General features: G+C 39.8%; 1 protein-coding gene across 2 annotated transcripts in view; it reads left to right on the top strand.

Annotated features, from left to right (window-relative positions):
* Nucleotides 1–2,637: 2,637 nt before the first annotated feature.
* The window catches only part of mtss1 (MTSS I-BAR domain containing 1), a 63,965-nt gene continuing 50,487 nt past the window's right edge, over nt 2,638–16,115 (top strand). The window contains exon 1 of one of the 2 annotated variants that reach the window (XM_044348889.1): nt 2,638–3,517. In XM_044348889.1, coding sequence (XP_044204824.1) covers nt 3,446–3,517 — 72 coding nt within the window. In that variant the 5' untranslated portion in view covers nt 2,638–3,445. The remainder of the gene's footprint in view (nt 3,518–16,115) is intronic. The other variant, XM_044348890.1, reaches the window with a different exon arrangement.

Raw genomic sequence — 16,115 nt, 5'->3', positions numbered from 1 at the left:
ATGAGTTACTGCAATGCAATGTTACTGCACTTTCTGAGCTTATTCTCAGAATTATGAGAATAAAGTCAAAAATCTGACTTTAAACTCAGAACTCAAATAAATTTGTGATATGTGGCCCTAATCGTCTTCCATAGAAAAGTAACTAAAGCTGTCAAATAAATGGAGTAGAAAGTACAATATTTCCCTCCATATAAAGTAGCATCAATTGGAAATACTCATGTTAAATACAAGTACCTCTTCCATCTTCTCCTCCTTCTTCTTCTTCTCCGTTTTTAACAGTGGTTGGCAACGAGTATATTAGGTGCATTACCACCTTCTGCTCCGAAGTGTGGCCCAAAGGTTAAATCCTAACCATTAATCCAGTCTGTTTGATAAACTCAAAGTAAACTCCACTGCTCGACCCACTTGGAGGGTTCATTAAAGTTTTTAATCTGAGCTCCTGAACTCCAGCCTCCCTAAGTTCATCCTTCGTACGTTAACTTTCTTGATCATATATACAGTCTATGATTACATGTGTAATAAACTCCTAAATCTGACAGTGTTCACATAAACCGGTTGGATGCTTTCCTTTTATATTGGCTTTGCTTTAAGCTGGAATGACCCCGCCTTATTATGTTACAAATGACTTCTTCTTTCCTTGTCCTACCTATATTTCTCACTGTTGAATTGACTTTTTTAAGCTGTATAGAAACCTCACCCATATTTCAGTGTTCCACTTCGCTTGCCGCTCTTCTATTACTTTACTCCAAATTATTACCTTCACCTCTCATTTGCTTAATGGGACTTGTAAATCTATGGTGTCTCTATGTAAAGCTTGTTTTGTTAATCTATCCGTTTCCTCGTTTCCCCTCAGACTTATACGTGCTGAAACCCACATAAATCCAATTGACATACCTTGTTGAATGAGTCTGGAATGTGCTCGCAATACTTTGAACAGAATATCTTGGCGGCTGGAGTTGATGGATCTCAGGCTCCTGAGAACTGAAACAGGATCAGAGCAGATGAAAGTGTTTCCTGGTTTATTCTCCTCTACCTACTGCAGAGCCAGTAGTTCTGTCAGCATCTCCACTGTGTAGACTATGTTTGTTTGTTTGCTCTACAAACAAGTGTCTGAGCTGTGTGCCCCTCTCTCTTCTCTCCCTATTTTCTCCTCCTGTCCTCTCTCGTCTCTCAGGCATCTCTTGCTGGACCAGCACCCGTCCTGGAACCGCTCTGCTTCCCTGGCTGTCGGTGACATTTCCAGAGGTTTTGGATCTGGTTCTCAGTCCTGCAGGACTTCAGCCTCACCTCGTTTTTCTCTCTCTCTCTGAATGATGTCTTTATCCTTCTCTCTTTCCTCTGTGAATAATGTCTTTTCTTGTCTCTTCTCCTCTGTGTATGTGAATGATGTGATGTGAGTCTCTCCTGTCTGCATGTGTAGACTGTCCTCCTGCCAGGTCGCCATGTTGAAGAAGGTCACGTGGCTCGAAGCTGGAAGCTGCTCAGCATCCTCTTCATCACATTCTTCATATATATTTTACATCCATTATAATTTTGTTATCCTGTTCTCTGCTGTATTCTGTAAATTGTCTTTCTTGTTCTATTCTGTGCACACAACATCTGTCCGTCCTGGGAGAGGGATCCCTCCTCTATTGCTCTTCCGGAGGTTTCTTTCCTGTTAAAGGATTTTTTTAGGGAGTTTTTCCTTATTTAAATCAAGGGTCCAAGAATAGGTAATGTTGTATTGCTGTATGGACTGTAAAGCTCCCTGAGGCAGATTTTTGAAATTGGGCCATGCAAATAAAATTGACTTGACCAGACCCCCAGATAATTTGGAGTTCGCTTTATTCCAACAACTTTCCTTACAAATACCTCAGAACTGTGGGCTACTTAAAGGACCAGTGTGCCCTCTCCAGAGCCAATGCGTGGTTTGTCCACTCTGTGATGTTTAGACTTTTTTTTAGACTTTTGAAATGTGATTGAACCGAATGGATCAAATTCTGATAGTGAAACGAGTCATTTTTCAGGGGTTGTGGCGCTAAAAAACTTTTTTTATCCACTGCTTTACAGCTGCTCCTTTTCCCATGATTGTGTGCGGGAAAAATGCTTTTTGGGCCCCTGTCAAACCCTGAAGTTGTAATTCCACAGTTTGGCCTTTATGTCAAATTGGCTTCAAAGCCCTGACTTGTTCCTGGGTCAACTTAAAGGACCAGTGTGTAGGATTTACCCTTCCCCCTCCCCCTCACCTTCCAAGTTTGTAGGAGAACCTACTTTGGCTGCAAAACTCACAAAAAACACAAAAGGCCCTCTCCAGAGCCAGTGTTTGATTTGTCCATTCTGGTCTACTGTAGAAACATGGTGGTGCAACATGGCGGGCTCCATGGAAGAGGACCCACTCTCTATATAGATATAAAGGGCTCACTCCAAGGTAACGAAAACACAACAATTCTTATTTTCAGGTGATTATACACTAATTAAAACATACTTATGGATATTATATTCTATTTCTGCCAAGCCGGTTAACTAAATCCCACACACTGCACCTTTAAGTTCAGTACTTCAGTACATGGACTTGGTTACTTTCCACCAGCCTGTATGAAGGAGCCAGGCTGTTATTGTGAAACTCTTCTCCGGATGTGTGGTTCGTCATTCCTGCTGCCTTCACGCACTGTTCGGGACGCGCTCGCTCACTTTAGGTCGGGACTCCCGCCGGAGACACCGGAGGAAAAACGGCTGGGAGAAAACAGCGTGAAATCACTCGGATACTCTTCTGAAAACAACGACTGGGGGATTTAAATCCGGAGCTGGACACCAGATAAGAGCCGTATCGATTTATTTAGGCGAACTGATTGATCACGACACACACACACATACACACACACATACACGCACACACACTCATACATACACACATACGTACACACATACACACACACGCAGTCACAGGTTGCTAGCGGAGTTGACGCTAACCTAGCTAGCCTAGTTAGCTAGCTGCGGTTAGCCGTGTTTCCCTTTTACCAGAGACTAAAACTGAGCTGGGGCTCAACTTTAAAAACACTGTCAGACATTTTTCAGACAGTCCGCTCCATGATTCAGTCATGATGTGGTGTTTTTTCGGACGTGTATCAAGTTGGCCGGCTGGTAGCATCGGCTGACTAAAAGCCTAACGTTAGAGCTCCTCCGACCTGGATTTTACTCCTCTGTGTGTGTGTGTGTTTTCCTCGTTTTTTCCTCCTTTTCCATTGCTGCTTTTGGTTGTTTTTTTTAACTTGGACTTTGCCCTCCGGGTGTTGTAACTCTCCCCCCCCCCCCCCTTATTAAATAAAAAGGCCTCTATTGATTCTTCTGTTGGAGTATTTCAAAACTTGGCTGGAAGTTTTTTTTTTTTTTTTTTAGTTTTTTTTTGGGGGGGAGGTAAAAAGTTTGCGTGTGGAAGTAGAGGAGGATTTTTCCAGCCTGTGGAAAAATGGATGCGGGTATAGAGAAGGAATGCAGCGCCTTGGGAGGGCTCTTCCAGCTCATCATGAACGACATGAAGGTAAAAAAAATAACATTTCATTAACTTTTATAACACCTCCAGATTGTCATAATGCATTATTCTAATTTTCTTTATTATTTTTGCCTCATAGATTGTGATAATTGTGTTTATTTGCATGAAATTTGTATTCAAGTTCAGAATATTTTCATGTTTCTGCATTATTTTTGCACTATTTTACTACATTTACTTAAAGGATAGGTTCACAATTTTTCAAGTCTGTCTTGTTACAACAGTCAGGTCCCCAAATGAACATTGAAATAGTTTTTTCTGGCTGTAATCATTCCTCCTGTTCATACTGACTATTCAAAGATCCCTTTCAAATGTGCTTTCAATAGAAGTGATTCAGACATTTTGTGCAAAAATGCATTCACAAGATAATCTGACGCTTATATGAGGCTTCAGCAGTCTGAGTTAGTCATATCAAGTGGATATCTGCCATATTTACACTCTTAAGCATCAAATTCCTTCCTTGTGTTTCCCTGTTGGGCTGTGGTGGAAGTATAATAGTCATAAAAAGAGGGACTTTGGCACTAAAATGACTGTAACATTGAAAGATATCTACTTGATTTGACTCATTCGGTGGCTGAAGCTTCATATTAGCTTCAGATAAACTTTTAAATACATTTTTGCACAGAAGGAGGACTGTGGATTTTGTCCCCCATCACTTATATTGTAATTGCATTATGAAGGGATCTTCAAATGGTCAGTATGAACAAGAGGAATGATTACAGCAAGAAAAACCTATTTCAATGTTCATTTGGGCTCCTCACTGTTGTTTTAAGACAGACTTGAAAAACTGTGAACCCGTCCTTTAATTAATTTCAGTACACTCGGCTCCCATTCACCTCACTCTCTCTCTCTACGTTTTCTTTACATAACGCAGTCGTGCTCACATTTTCTTGTAATAGTTGCCCACATCACCTAATTAGTGATATCTAGCGAACACACAGCAGCATTTAAAGGAGAAGATTGTGTTAGAGGAGGATGAGAGAGGGGCCCTGTGTTGGCTGCTCCATTCATTCTTAATGAGGATCTTCCTGCATTGCTTCACTCATCGTTTACACTTCCTCAAATACTCTGTAATATCCATGTTTACATCTTTTCTTCTCGCTGCGGTTGTCATAACCTCAAACTTTATAGACTGGTTGTGTCATGGCTGAAAATAATGCTGTAATCATTCTAAAACTGGGTGAAATAAAAAAAAAAAAAAACCCTCCCAGAAATTAATGAGTAAGCTTGAGATACTTAAAAACCTCGAATTATTGGTTATTAATGACTGGATTTGGAATGAGTGGATATGAGTAGTGGTGATGTTGATTGGGTAATGAATGAGCAGAGGTTAAAACTGGAAGTGGGCCATCTGAGAGGGTAACAGGGCTGGATGGGGGTGGATTTTACCAGCTGTGTGCTCTTTGATGTTTGTTAAGCAGGCTACCCTTTGCTGCCTGACTGTCTGTCTGCGTTTCACTGCTCTCAGATGTTCGTCGTTAGCAGACTCTGTTTTCCAGTCGGCTCTGAATGCATCTTTTTGCTCAAAATAGGAGTTAGAGCTCCAGTTTCTGTACTGAGCGGAACCTGATTCTTTTTTTACAGGCCATTATGGCTGCAACTAATGATTATTTTCATTAGCAATGGGCTGATTATTATCTTGATTAATTGTTTGATCTATAAAATGTCAATCACTGTTTCCAAAAGCCTTAAGTGCAACCTTAAATGTGTTGATATTCAATTTACTATCATATTCAGGAAATATTCACATTTAATAAGCTAAAACTATAACATTTTTGTATTTTTTTCTTATACAGTGATTCAAACCCATTAAAGTAACAAGCTATTTTAGTAAAATGATGCCAAAAATACTGTAGGATAATGTAATATATAAAAATGAATTAGTCGGTGGTGAAGAGCTGCAACTAATGATTATTTTCATTAACGATTAGTCTGCTGATTAATTTCTTGATTAGTCAATTCATAGATTAGTCTATAAAACAGTGAAAAAATGGCATTTTCTGTTTCTCAGTGGCCACAGTAACGTCTTCAATTTGCTTGTTTTGTCTGACTAACAATTTAAAATGTTAAAGTATTAAATTAAGTGTCATATAGGAAAAGGAAAAAACAGAAAATCGACACGTTTGAGAAGCTGGATCCATCAGATGTTTGGGCATTTTTGCTTGAAAAATGACTGAAACGATGGATCGATTATCGATAGTTGCTGATTAATTTTTTTGACACTTGACCGATCGTTGCAGCTCCTCATTGAAGCTAAATGTCAAAAATACAGGTCTGCTCACAACACACGCTACTTTATTTAATGTTTGTCATCGTTCAGAAGGCTTCATGTTCATATCTTGTATTGTTTGTAGTAGTAGATTTACATTTTCATATATCATATTTTAAAAAAAACCCCAAAAAACGAGAAGGCTTCTATCTCTTCCCTTGTTGTTGAAGTAAAAGTCACATGAGCCGTTGCTGCTTGTCTTCCTGAACCCTCAGCTATGCGGCTTTATTGTTTGACACATTGTCTTATGTGGAAATCATTGTGACTTATCAAACCACGGATGATGATTCAGACGTCAAAGATACGGGCGTATTGTGTAAGAGTGGATCTTCACATGGCTCACAGTATTCACAGTTTCATAGTAAGATTTTATTTCTGAACAATAAGCAACCAAAACCTTCAACTTTCACCCGGATCCTGATTCAAACAGACCCCCCCCCCCCCTCTCTCTCTCTCTCTCTCTCTGACAGGAAGGTCACCTTGCCGTTATGAGCGACTGCGCTTTTTTTTTTTTTTACCTGCGAGGCCACAGGTTCCATCTCTGTAACATGAAAACTCGAAGGAAAACGAGGAAGTTCTCATTCGATTGTGAAGTTTTAAATCAGTTTAACGTGATGGAACTTGCAGACATCCTGTGGTGTGAACAGTGAGCAGTACGTATGAGTCACTGTCAGATAACAGGGAAGAAGGATGGTCATGGTTGAGTGTGTGTGTGTGTGTGATTCAGAGCTTGTGGTATCATATCCTGGTTTTCTACCAACATGGCACAGAACCAATGGGGGCACTCCTGCCATATGCCACACACACGCACACACACACACATGCACACACACATGCGCACACACATAGAAGTCATGTCTAATTAAGTAGAGAGATGCTGCTGAGATAAATCTCTCCCCAGGGCATTATAACACGCTTGTGAAGTGCTCACACTTTGAATCAGTTAGTAGACATGAAGACATAGAAGCTTTTTGCAGATTGTAGGTCATTTTGCCAATTAACCGTGCCCCATTTTAAGTAAAGCTGCTGATTTTTTTATTATTGTTATGACACCAATTTCCGCAAGATATCCAACCTAAACACTATACAGCACAGACTGAATCGTGCTCATCGTTTAGTCTATGAAATGTGAAAGAACGGTATTCATGATTTCTCAGAGCCCGCCGTGAAGTCTTCATCGTAGCAGCTCTAGTTTTCAGATTTATCATCTTTTTGGAGAAGCTCAGTTTTTTTGGGTGAGAACAGTCTTGGCGTAGCGTGGACTGGAAGAGCAAAAACAGAGGAAAGAAGGGGGGAAAAATATTTCAGATTTAGTCGGCTTAGTGTGGACGAGCTCCCAGAGCTGTGAGTGTGGGCTTGTTTTACCCAGCAGTAGATCTGTTATGTTCCATCCGAGGGCTGGGCGATAAATCTATTTTTATTTTTAACTTTTAGTTTATTTGCACAGATATATAAAAAGACAGTTAAAAAAAAGTTTGAACAATGTGAGGTTGGAAGCCTAAAAAATAGCTTATGAAGATACCTCATATATATAAATATCAATAATCATACTTTAAAAAAAAAGATAAAAACAAAGATTCAGTAATCATCAAAGTTTCAAGACTAAGCAGTAATAGAAAATTGATAGAAATGTACAATTTACATACAAGTTTTTACAATGAAATCCATAATTAGAGTCGTTTTCAGATGTTTTTTTGAGTAATGATAATGTAGGTGTTGACTGTAGAGACGGTCCTCTGTATTTCAGTGTATGTTTGGAATATGAGTGAATGTCTGAGGAGGAAGCGTTAGGCGAGTCATGAGGTAAGTGTACATATTTATACATGAATGCACACATTGACAATTGATAGAGGTTTGTGTTTCTGCAGAGAGGAGCACATGAGTTGCATCTTGTTGCAAAGCTGATCATTCTCAACAGTTTCAAATGTCTGTATATTGAAAATTGAATTATTTTAACCTGCACAAAAAGGATATTTTGGCAGGAAAAACACACATAGTGGCTGCAGAGGAGACTTTAGCATCCGTACTATGAGATAACTCCTATTTAAAACAAAACAAAAATGATCTCCCAGTTTTATCACAGCTACTACAGAGACATGTCACCCTTTTAACAGCTTCATGGGACCTTTAAGTTCGGCTGGAGAGAGAGACAGACAGCTTATTGATTTCCGACTCAGCTATATCAGGAGTGACATTATGAGCCATCGACCTTCCCAAATCCTCCTCTCCGCTCTCGTCTATCCCTCCATCCTGATACGCTGACAGGCTCGGTGCGTCCCCCTTCTCTTTCATGTTTTCTCTCTCTCTCTCTCTCTCTCTCTCTCTTCCTCTTCAGTCACTACCATGTGTCTCCATCTGCTCCTCTCTTCCTTCTGCTCTCTGCCTCCATTTGTTTTTGTTTTTTTTTTGTTTTTTCTCCCTCCGTCGTCCACCAGCTCATATAATGTAATTCACTGCTTCACGAGGATTCAATTAGTGTTTGAGTATTAAATTTATTCTCCTTGTTAGCTGTTGACTTTAAAGGAAAATGACGCTCAAAACAACAGTTTGACCTGCCCTCCTTTACCCCGGGTGTATAAAGTGAAAACGTGTGTGTGTGTGTGTGTGTGTGTGTGTACATGTTATCCATCCTCCACAGTGTACTGAAGGTGAACTGGGAATGAGTGAAGCAACTGCGTGTGTGTGTGTGTGTGTGTGTGTGTGTGTGTGTGTGTGTGTGTGTGTGTGTGTGTGTGTGTGTGTGTGTGTGTGTGTGTGTGTGTGTGTGTGTGTGTGTAGAATAGCAAGCATCTTTCAAGAGCAAGCACTGGCCATGACCAGCTTTTGTGCATACACACACACACACACACACACACTATAGTAAACAATGATTATAACTACAGTACTGTGTTTTATAATCAGCATTGTCTATATATAATTAGCTTTGTGTATTTGTGGAGAGGAAAAATGCTGTTTTTTTTCCCATAGAGAGGTTATTTTAACCCGAATGCACAATACACACTCACATATACAAAAACACACCCTAAACTAAAGGCCGTAATATGATGTGATGCCATCAAACCTTTAGTCACATCACTGATATGAAACTTTTATAGTTCCTGGTAATTATGTGTGTGTGTGTGTGTGTGTGTGTGTGGGAGAGTGGGAGAGTGGGAGTGTGGGAGCGGTTGATTTCAGAGAAGTCTCACTGTTGACAGGAAAATAGGCAGCCTCAGGTGAACGTAGGCGTGGACACACACCTCGCTGCTAAACTGATAGACAAACATTAACAAAATACACACAAGTACGTCTGCTCTGGTCGTTAGCCGTTAGCCGTTAGGGAGGAAGGAGGGATGAGGTAGTAAAAGAAATAAGAGGGAGGCGATAGGGAAGGAAGAGAGGACTAATGGGGGCGAAGAGGAAAGAAGAAAGGAGCTGGAAGAGAGGAGAGAAAGAAGGAAGAGAAGAGGAGGATGAAGGGGAAAAAAGGGAAGACTCAGTGAGGGAGGAAGTGTGAACAAATTATGTAAATATACATACATTAAGGTAATCTGTCATGATATTAAAATGTTAATGTGTCATTTTGAAATCCTGAGAGTCTGTGTCCCATTTCAGGGGTTGAATTTAAGTTTAATCTAGAATTACAACGTTTAATCAAATAGTCAGAATAGGACAGAAAATTAATTGACCACTATTTTGATATTTGATCAATTGTTTTGAGTCACTTTTTAAAGAAAAAATACAAAAATTCTCTTGTACCAGCTTCTTAATTGTGGATAATTTCTTGTTTCTTTAGCCTTCTATGACAGTAAACTGTATATCTTTTGAGTTTTGGACAAAACAAGACCAAGAGACTGAAAATAATCATTAGTTGCAGCCCTAGTTCAATCATTTCAACTTTATCACCAGAAATTTGCAACCAAACGGTTAATTAAGTTCCTCAAAATACCAAACAAGTTTAATATGAGTTATGATATTTGATAGTGTGACAGATAACTGTTGACTATATCCAGATAACGTCTGTTTATCAGTTACACCCAGCGCTTAACAACATGTACTGTCTGCCAACAAGAACAAACAGAGGAGTTGACCAACACCTGAACAAGAAACACTTGTCTAATAAAACAAAAGTGTACTATAGTCCACATCGTGCTTCCAACTTTGTGGTGAAAGTTTTTGGGGGGAGGCCCAATTTCCCAGTTTGGTGTGGAAGAACTTGACTGGCCCCGCACAGAGCTATGACCTCAACCCCACCCGGCACCTTTCAGATCAACTGGAACGCCGACTGTTAGCCAGGTCTTATCATCCAACAGCAGTGTTGGATGCCGCGCCAATGCTCTTTTGACTGAATGGGAGCAAATCCCAGCAGCGAGGTTCCAAAATCTTGTGGAAAGCCTGAAACCAGAAGTCTTTTATAGCAGCAGATTGATGCCCATGGTTTTGGAATGACATGTTCAACTATCACATATGGGTGCAATGTTCTCTAAACTCCAAACAAGGCCGCAAGTCTCTGTTTCACTTGAAGGAGATCAGACAATCCTCGCCGACCCGTTCTGATGCTGATGATGCGTTCGGTCTAGAACAGAACTGCAGACTGTGGAGGATCCAGCTTCTGAACTGGGACGCAGCCAGAGAGTTTATGGAAAGTTTACAAGTGTGTGTGTGTGTGTGTGGAAGGGGTGGGCGGAGGAATGGATGGACGTGTGTCGACAGGTAGAGAGAGATGGAGGTGATGAGGTGTTATGGATAAGTGCAGCTCAATAGAGGGTGTGGATTTATCTCACACTAACGCACACACATATACACACACACACACACACACACACTGACAACCTAAATATACACCATGTTTTTAAAAAAATGAGGGTTGTATTTCTCCAGTTGGTGGTTTTAAGAATTAAATTTGTGAGAATTTTATGAATGAAAGATTGAGAATCTAGGGGTTGGGAAGTGCCGAAGGCTGTTTTTTTTAGGGGACGGTTTGGGATTTTTAAGGCAAAATGAGAATTATTATTTCTAGTGTTGAGTGTTGTTTTGTTTTTTTTACCACAATTTTATGAATGGTTGCTGGTTTATGATTGTTTCTACTTGGTGTTGGAAGAAATACAAGTTTGTTTTTATTAATTGGGAATGTATCATGTGGACTTGGGTTAACCATTTTTAAAGGTTTTGCTGAATTTTACTGGCACTTTTTTCTAGTATTGTTCAAGAATTTTAGTAATGGGACAATACAATATCCAAATATATTTAGATTATATATATATATATATATATATATATATATATATATATATATATATATATATATATATATATATATGCAGTGGATTTTTATTCATGTGTTGTAGTTATATGTAAATATCGATGGATGAATATTGAAAGGAACAACTGATACAGCGAAGCATGATCAGTATAAGACCGACCGACAAGACCGGGTACAAAGAGATACACAAATGATATGCAAAGAAACAGAAATAGACAGAAGTCACGTGGTGATCAGCTGCCGTTTACTTCCTCTTCTCCCCGCCAACAGGAACCCATGGCAACACTCTGGCAAAAAGACAAATGAGAAGGAAGAAACAAGAAGCAGAATTATTCATTCACATGTTAAGAATTATTCATTCACATGTTTAATTCATGAACAGGATTTGAACATATGGTGATTGGAAACCCCATATACAATGCATATATGGAATAATCCCCAATAATTGGCAAGTAAAAGAAATGGCTTCACCTCAAAAAAAAATGCTACAATAGGAAGTGAAGAACATCATCATTCTTATTTTCAGGACCAAAACTGTGTTTAAAATACTGGAAAATATATGAAGAGTTGCAGAAACTGAGGTTAATGCTACTTCGGACCACATCTGGCGAGACTGAATCATTCTGCAATGGGAAAGGAGTCCGCCAAGGCTGCATCCTTTCTCCACACCTTTTCAACATCTACACTGAGATGATCATGAGACTGGCAATTTCAGACAATACCGGCATGAAATTAGGAGGAAGAACCATCAGTAACTTGAGATACGCAGATGAAACAGCCCTGCTAGCCACAACAGAAGAAGACCTACAAGCACTACTCAGCAATGTTGTTGTTGTTGTTGTTATGGTGGTAAGCAAGTAAGTACAGTTCAAGCTGACATCTACATAGGAAATGACAAGATCGAACAAGTGTGAGTGACACAGATAAATGCAGCAAGGAAGTAAGGCGAAGGATAACAGAAGCACTACCAAACTCTGGAAACATATGGTAAGATAGATCTGTGTGAGCACTGGCACCAAGATACGCCTCCTCAAGAGTCTCGTCTGGCCAGCGGCCTTATATGGCTGTGAGACACGGACCCTTAAAGTAGCTGATGAGAAGACGTTGACACCAGTTGAGATGTGGACATACAGATCGATCCTCAGGATATCGTACATTGAAAGGAAATCCAATGATTTCATCCTAGAAAAGACTGGCATGAAAGCAATTCTTGTGGAAACCGTTATCCAAAGGAAACTTTGCTATTTCGGACACATCTCAAGAACTGATGACACACTGGAACTCATTGTAATTGAAGGCAAAGTAGAAGGAAGACGCTTGTTTGAGTCTGCCTGTGGGCCTTTGTTATTTGTTATTCCTCGTCTTTGTTTCCTCTCATTTCCTGTTGTCTTTCTACTGTCGACCCTTTGTAGAATTGTACAATTATCTGTGGTCTTGGCCACCTAACTACATCATTTCATGGGGAATATATGTGCTTGTCTGTGTTCAGGAGATCATGAAACACCTCCAGAAAATCTCTCGGACCTGTAGTTGGTCAAGAATGAGAAGCTGTATGAATTTGATTTATGTCTGTCGACCGGCTGCTAACCTTTCTGTCAGGTGATGTAGAGACAGCCACGCCTCAGTTAGTGGTGTCCACCCTATCTGCCCTAAAACGACTTCTGCTGTAGAGAAGAAGAGGGGGAGGGGAAGAAAGGTGCAGAGAAATGAATGATTGATCTCTCTAAACCTGACACTTCTTTACTCCTCAGTCTTACCGCAGGCTGCATGACAGTTTTCGCCATACTCTCAAATATACCAAACTTTGTGACAACTTTTAAGTATCCCAAATATTATATGCAGGCTGATCAGGAAGAGAACGATCCATAGTAACCTCTTACATTATGATGAACAACAACAAAGCTAAAGGGAGTGAACTGTGAGTTATGTAAGAACGATAAGAGGAATGGAAAGTCCATATTGTCCTCTGTCTGTTTGTCTCACTCAATAAAAACCTCATTATTTCACAGATAAAGGGCCGGGCTTTCGACTGTTCATACGACCGCGTTCAACTCATAAATTTCACCGAACAAACCATTAACCCGGCGTGGACACACCCTACCCGTCTACTTTCTCTTCTTGTCTTTCTCTCTTTGAGTCAACCAGTGTTGCTCAAACACAGCGCTTAAACAAACCATCGACTCACTGTTTGAACAATCTCAACCTCACTCGCCCTCACTCTCTCTCTCTCGCTTCAGCACGGTTACTTCAATATGATGAGTGTTTGTCCGAAACATAATTGCAAGGGCTTTTTTTTTTTTAATATGTATTTTGGGCAACATATTAAGTATGAAGTAAATTTCTAAATCAACTACACTTGGTTAACTGAGAAACTGAGTGTTTCTAATCATTGCTTCATAATAAAAGGATAAATCTGATTACGATCTATTCCACAAACCCACGAAAAAAAACAAAAACCAATGAGTTGATCCCACCAACAAGTATCATCTGTGTACCCAAAAAGCCTGATCGTATCTTATTCCTCTTTGCCACAGAGCTCCATTGTTGTCCAAAAATGAATTAAAAACACAACATCGAGCCACGTCGTTGCACGGGGGTGAGGGGTTCCTTCATAACCACAAACACACACACAATGTAGTTTATTTTGAATCAATCCCACATACATCATCCCGCTGCCAGAAATACTCACTGGAGCACCAAATGTTATTAATCCACTGCTGAAAAGTCCCCCAACAAATGCGCTTTTTCCTCTTGTTTATACAATTCCCAGCTGTTTTTTAGGAAATTACAGATTATTTAAAAATTAAACTTTTTTTTTATTTGTGATCAGTTTTTACAGATTTATATCCTCAGTATAAACCAGTGGGGTTTGGGGCTTAAAGCCACAGAGCAGGGTAGGGATTTAGAAAGTATAGCGACTAACATATCGCTAGTTTTGGTCTTTTTAACGGGATTTGTTGACAATCAGAACATACGTAACATATAAAGAGTAACGCTGTTGCGCATACTTTTTTGCACATGATATCCTACAGGCCCGACGAGAGACGCAGACATGGAGGGAATGAAATGTTCACACACAGCCTTTAAGCTTGTGTAATCATCAGGTTTCACTCTCAAACTGGTTTCAGAGGAATTCGCACCATAAAATTCTTTTGGCTAATAACTTCTCTCCACTCTACGACACTCAGTGATTTATGATAAAAGAGTTCAATATTCCTCTACATCACAAACCAGGATATTTTCCACAATAAGCGGACCTTCCAGCAACCTATTAGTCCGTGTAAGACATGTTAGATGGAAATAGTCTCTTAAGTCAACTCTGTGAACATTGCTTGTTCCGTAAGCTACATTAAAAACAGACTCAGAATGAACCTCATGTTATCAGTGCAAAAAAAAAAAAAAAATCAAAGGAATAGTTTACACAAGGACCCAGTGAAGGAGATTTGATTCGTCTGATGAGGAAGAGAATATTTAAACAGACCTGCAGCTTATTCTTATCATCTGTTTTTTCTGTCACACAGTGAAAGTGGCAGGTGAGAGTATGTGGGAACTGTACGTCTTTGAAGATGCACATAACGTTTCTGCAGATTTACACACATGAGGGTGACAGGGGTTGCAGAGGCGCTGACACATACACCTCCTAAATCTGTCACACAAGCCGATTGGTTGATCAGACTTGTCTTGTCGGGGGCATTTTTTCGAAATGATACTGAAAAGGACGTGTTTGACCCCAAATCGTACATGTATAAATCTCTGATCAACCTACATGTTTCAACCTTTAGTCTCAACGTTTCATGATATTGAGCTCTAAAACCAGTTCTCTGGAATTTGTATTTTGAATCTGTTTCCACTGAAACATACTTCAGCTCCTGGTGTCTGAAGTATACCCACACCCCCCCAAACCGTCATCGGATAATCAGGAAGATAACACGCTAACAAACACAATCACATAGCAGCACAGTTGGCAGCTGAATGCATGGCTGCACGTGCAAAGGTAAAACTGAAAGTATAGTAAACTGCACACACGCACACAAACACAAGTTTTTAAGAAGCACAACAAAAAATAAAGTAGCAGTGAGGACAGTGTTTCTGAGTAGAGCTGCAGCAAGTAATCGATTAGTTGCAAAGTATTTAATTAATCGACAACTGTTTTGATAATTGATTCATCATCTGGAGGCATTCTTGAAGAAACAAAATGTCCAAATTGTCTGTTTCCAGCTTCTCAAATGTGAATATTTTCTGGTTTCTTTAGTCCTCATGACAGTAAACCGAATATCTTTGAGTCGTGGATTGTTTGTTAGGACACAAGACATTTTCGGTTGCATCTTGGGCTTTGGGAATTGTCATTTTTCACCATTTTCTGTCATTTTATGGAACAAACAACTAAGAGATTAATCGAGAAAATAATTGATTAATGAGGCTATATCAAGGGGTCACAACCTTTTATCAGTACTTCCAGAAAGTCAGCGTCGTACATGTAGATAAACCGTGCAGATGAATATGCGTTTGGTTTGGTTAGCCGGCGAGCTGTCCCCGGGTATAGATCCCTATGCAGTTAGCCATGATGCTGCTACAGTTAGCTAGTTACTGTGTTTACTTTCGTTGTCAGACACTAACAATCTGAGTGGCCAAAACAAGCAGTTTTAGTGGACGTACTTTGATGGATGCAATTGTCCCCAAACATTAGCGCTCTCACTCAGTACTGGACCAATTCCATAAAGTTTTTGTCCCCATCATGATAGGAAAATAGGGTCCAGGTTGAAAATACCAGAATTTCCCTTTAAGACACAGCTCCTATTTGGCTGGTTGTATTCAGACATTTAACTTTTTAAAAAATAATTCAAGTGTTTGTAGAAAAACATGCTAATGTTTCTCAAACTAACGTGCTGAAAAACTATTTTCGTTCTTACATTAATGAAGTCAGAATGGACTCTCACACAGCGAGCAGAAGTTGTCTAGTGTCTTCTCCTCTGGAGTTTTAAAAAGGACACTGATTGTCCTAAATGGGGCGCTACATTGTTTGTTTACATCTTACTGATTGGCCCAGTGTGTGCCTGACTCATTTTTAGGAGATGTTT

The sequence above is a fragment of the Thunnus albacares genome, chromosome 4 (assembly GCF_914725855.1).
Source record: "Thunnus albacares chromosome 4, fThuAlb1.1, whole genome shotgun sequence".
Classification (NCBI taxonomy): Eukaryota; Metazoa; Chordata; class Actinopteri; order Scombriformes; family Scombridae; genus Thunnus; species Thunnus albacares.
Note: the sequence above shows the minus strand (reverse complement) of the source record. Positions and strands in the feature narration are given on the sequence as shown.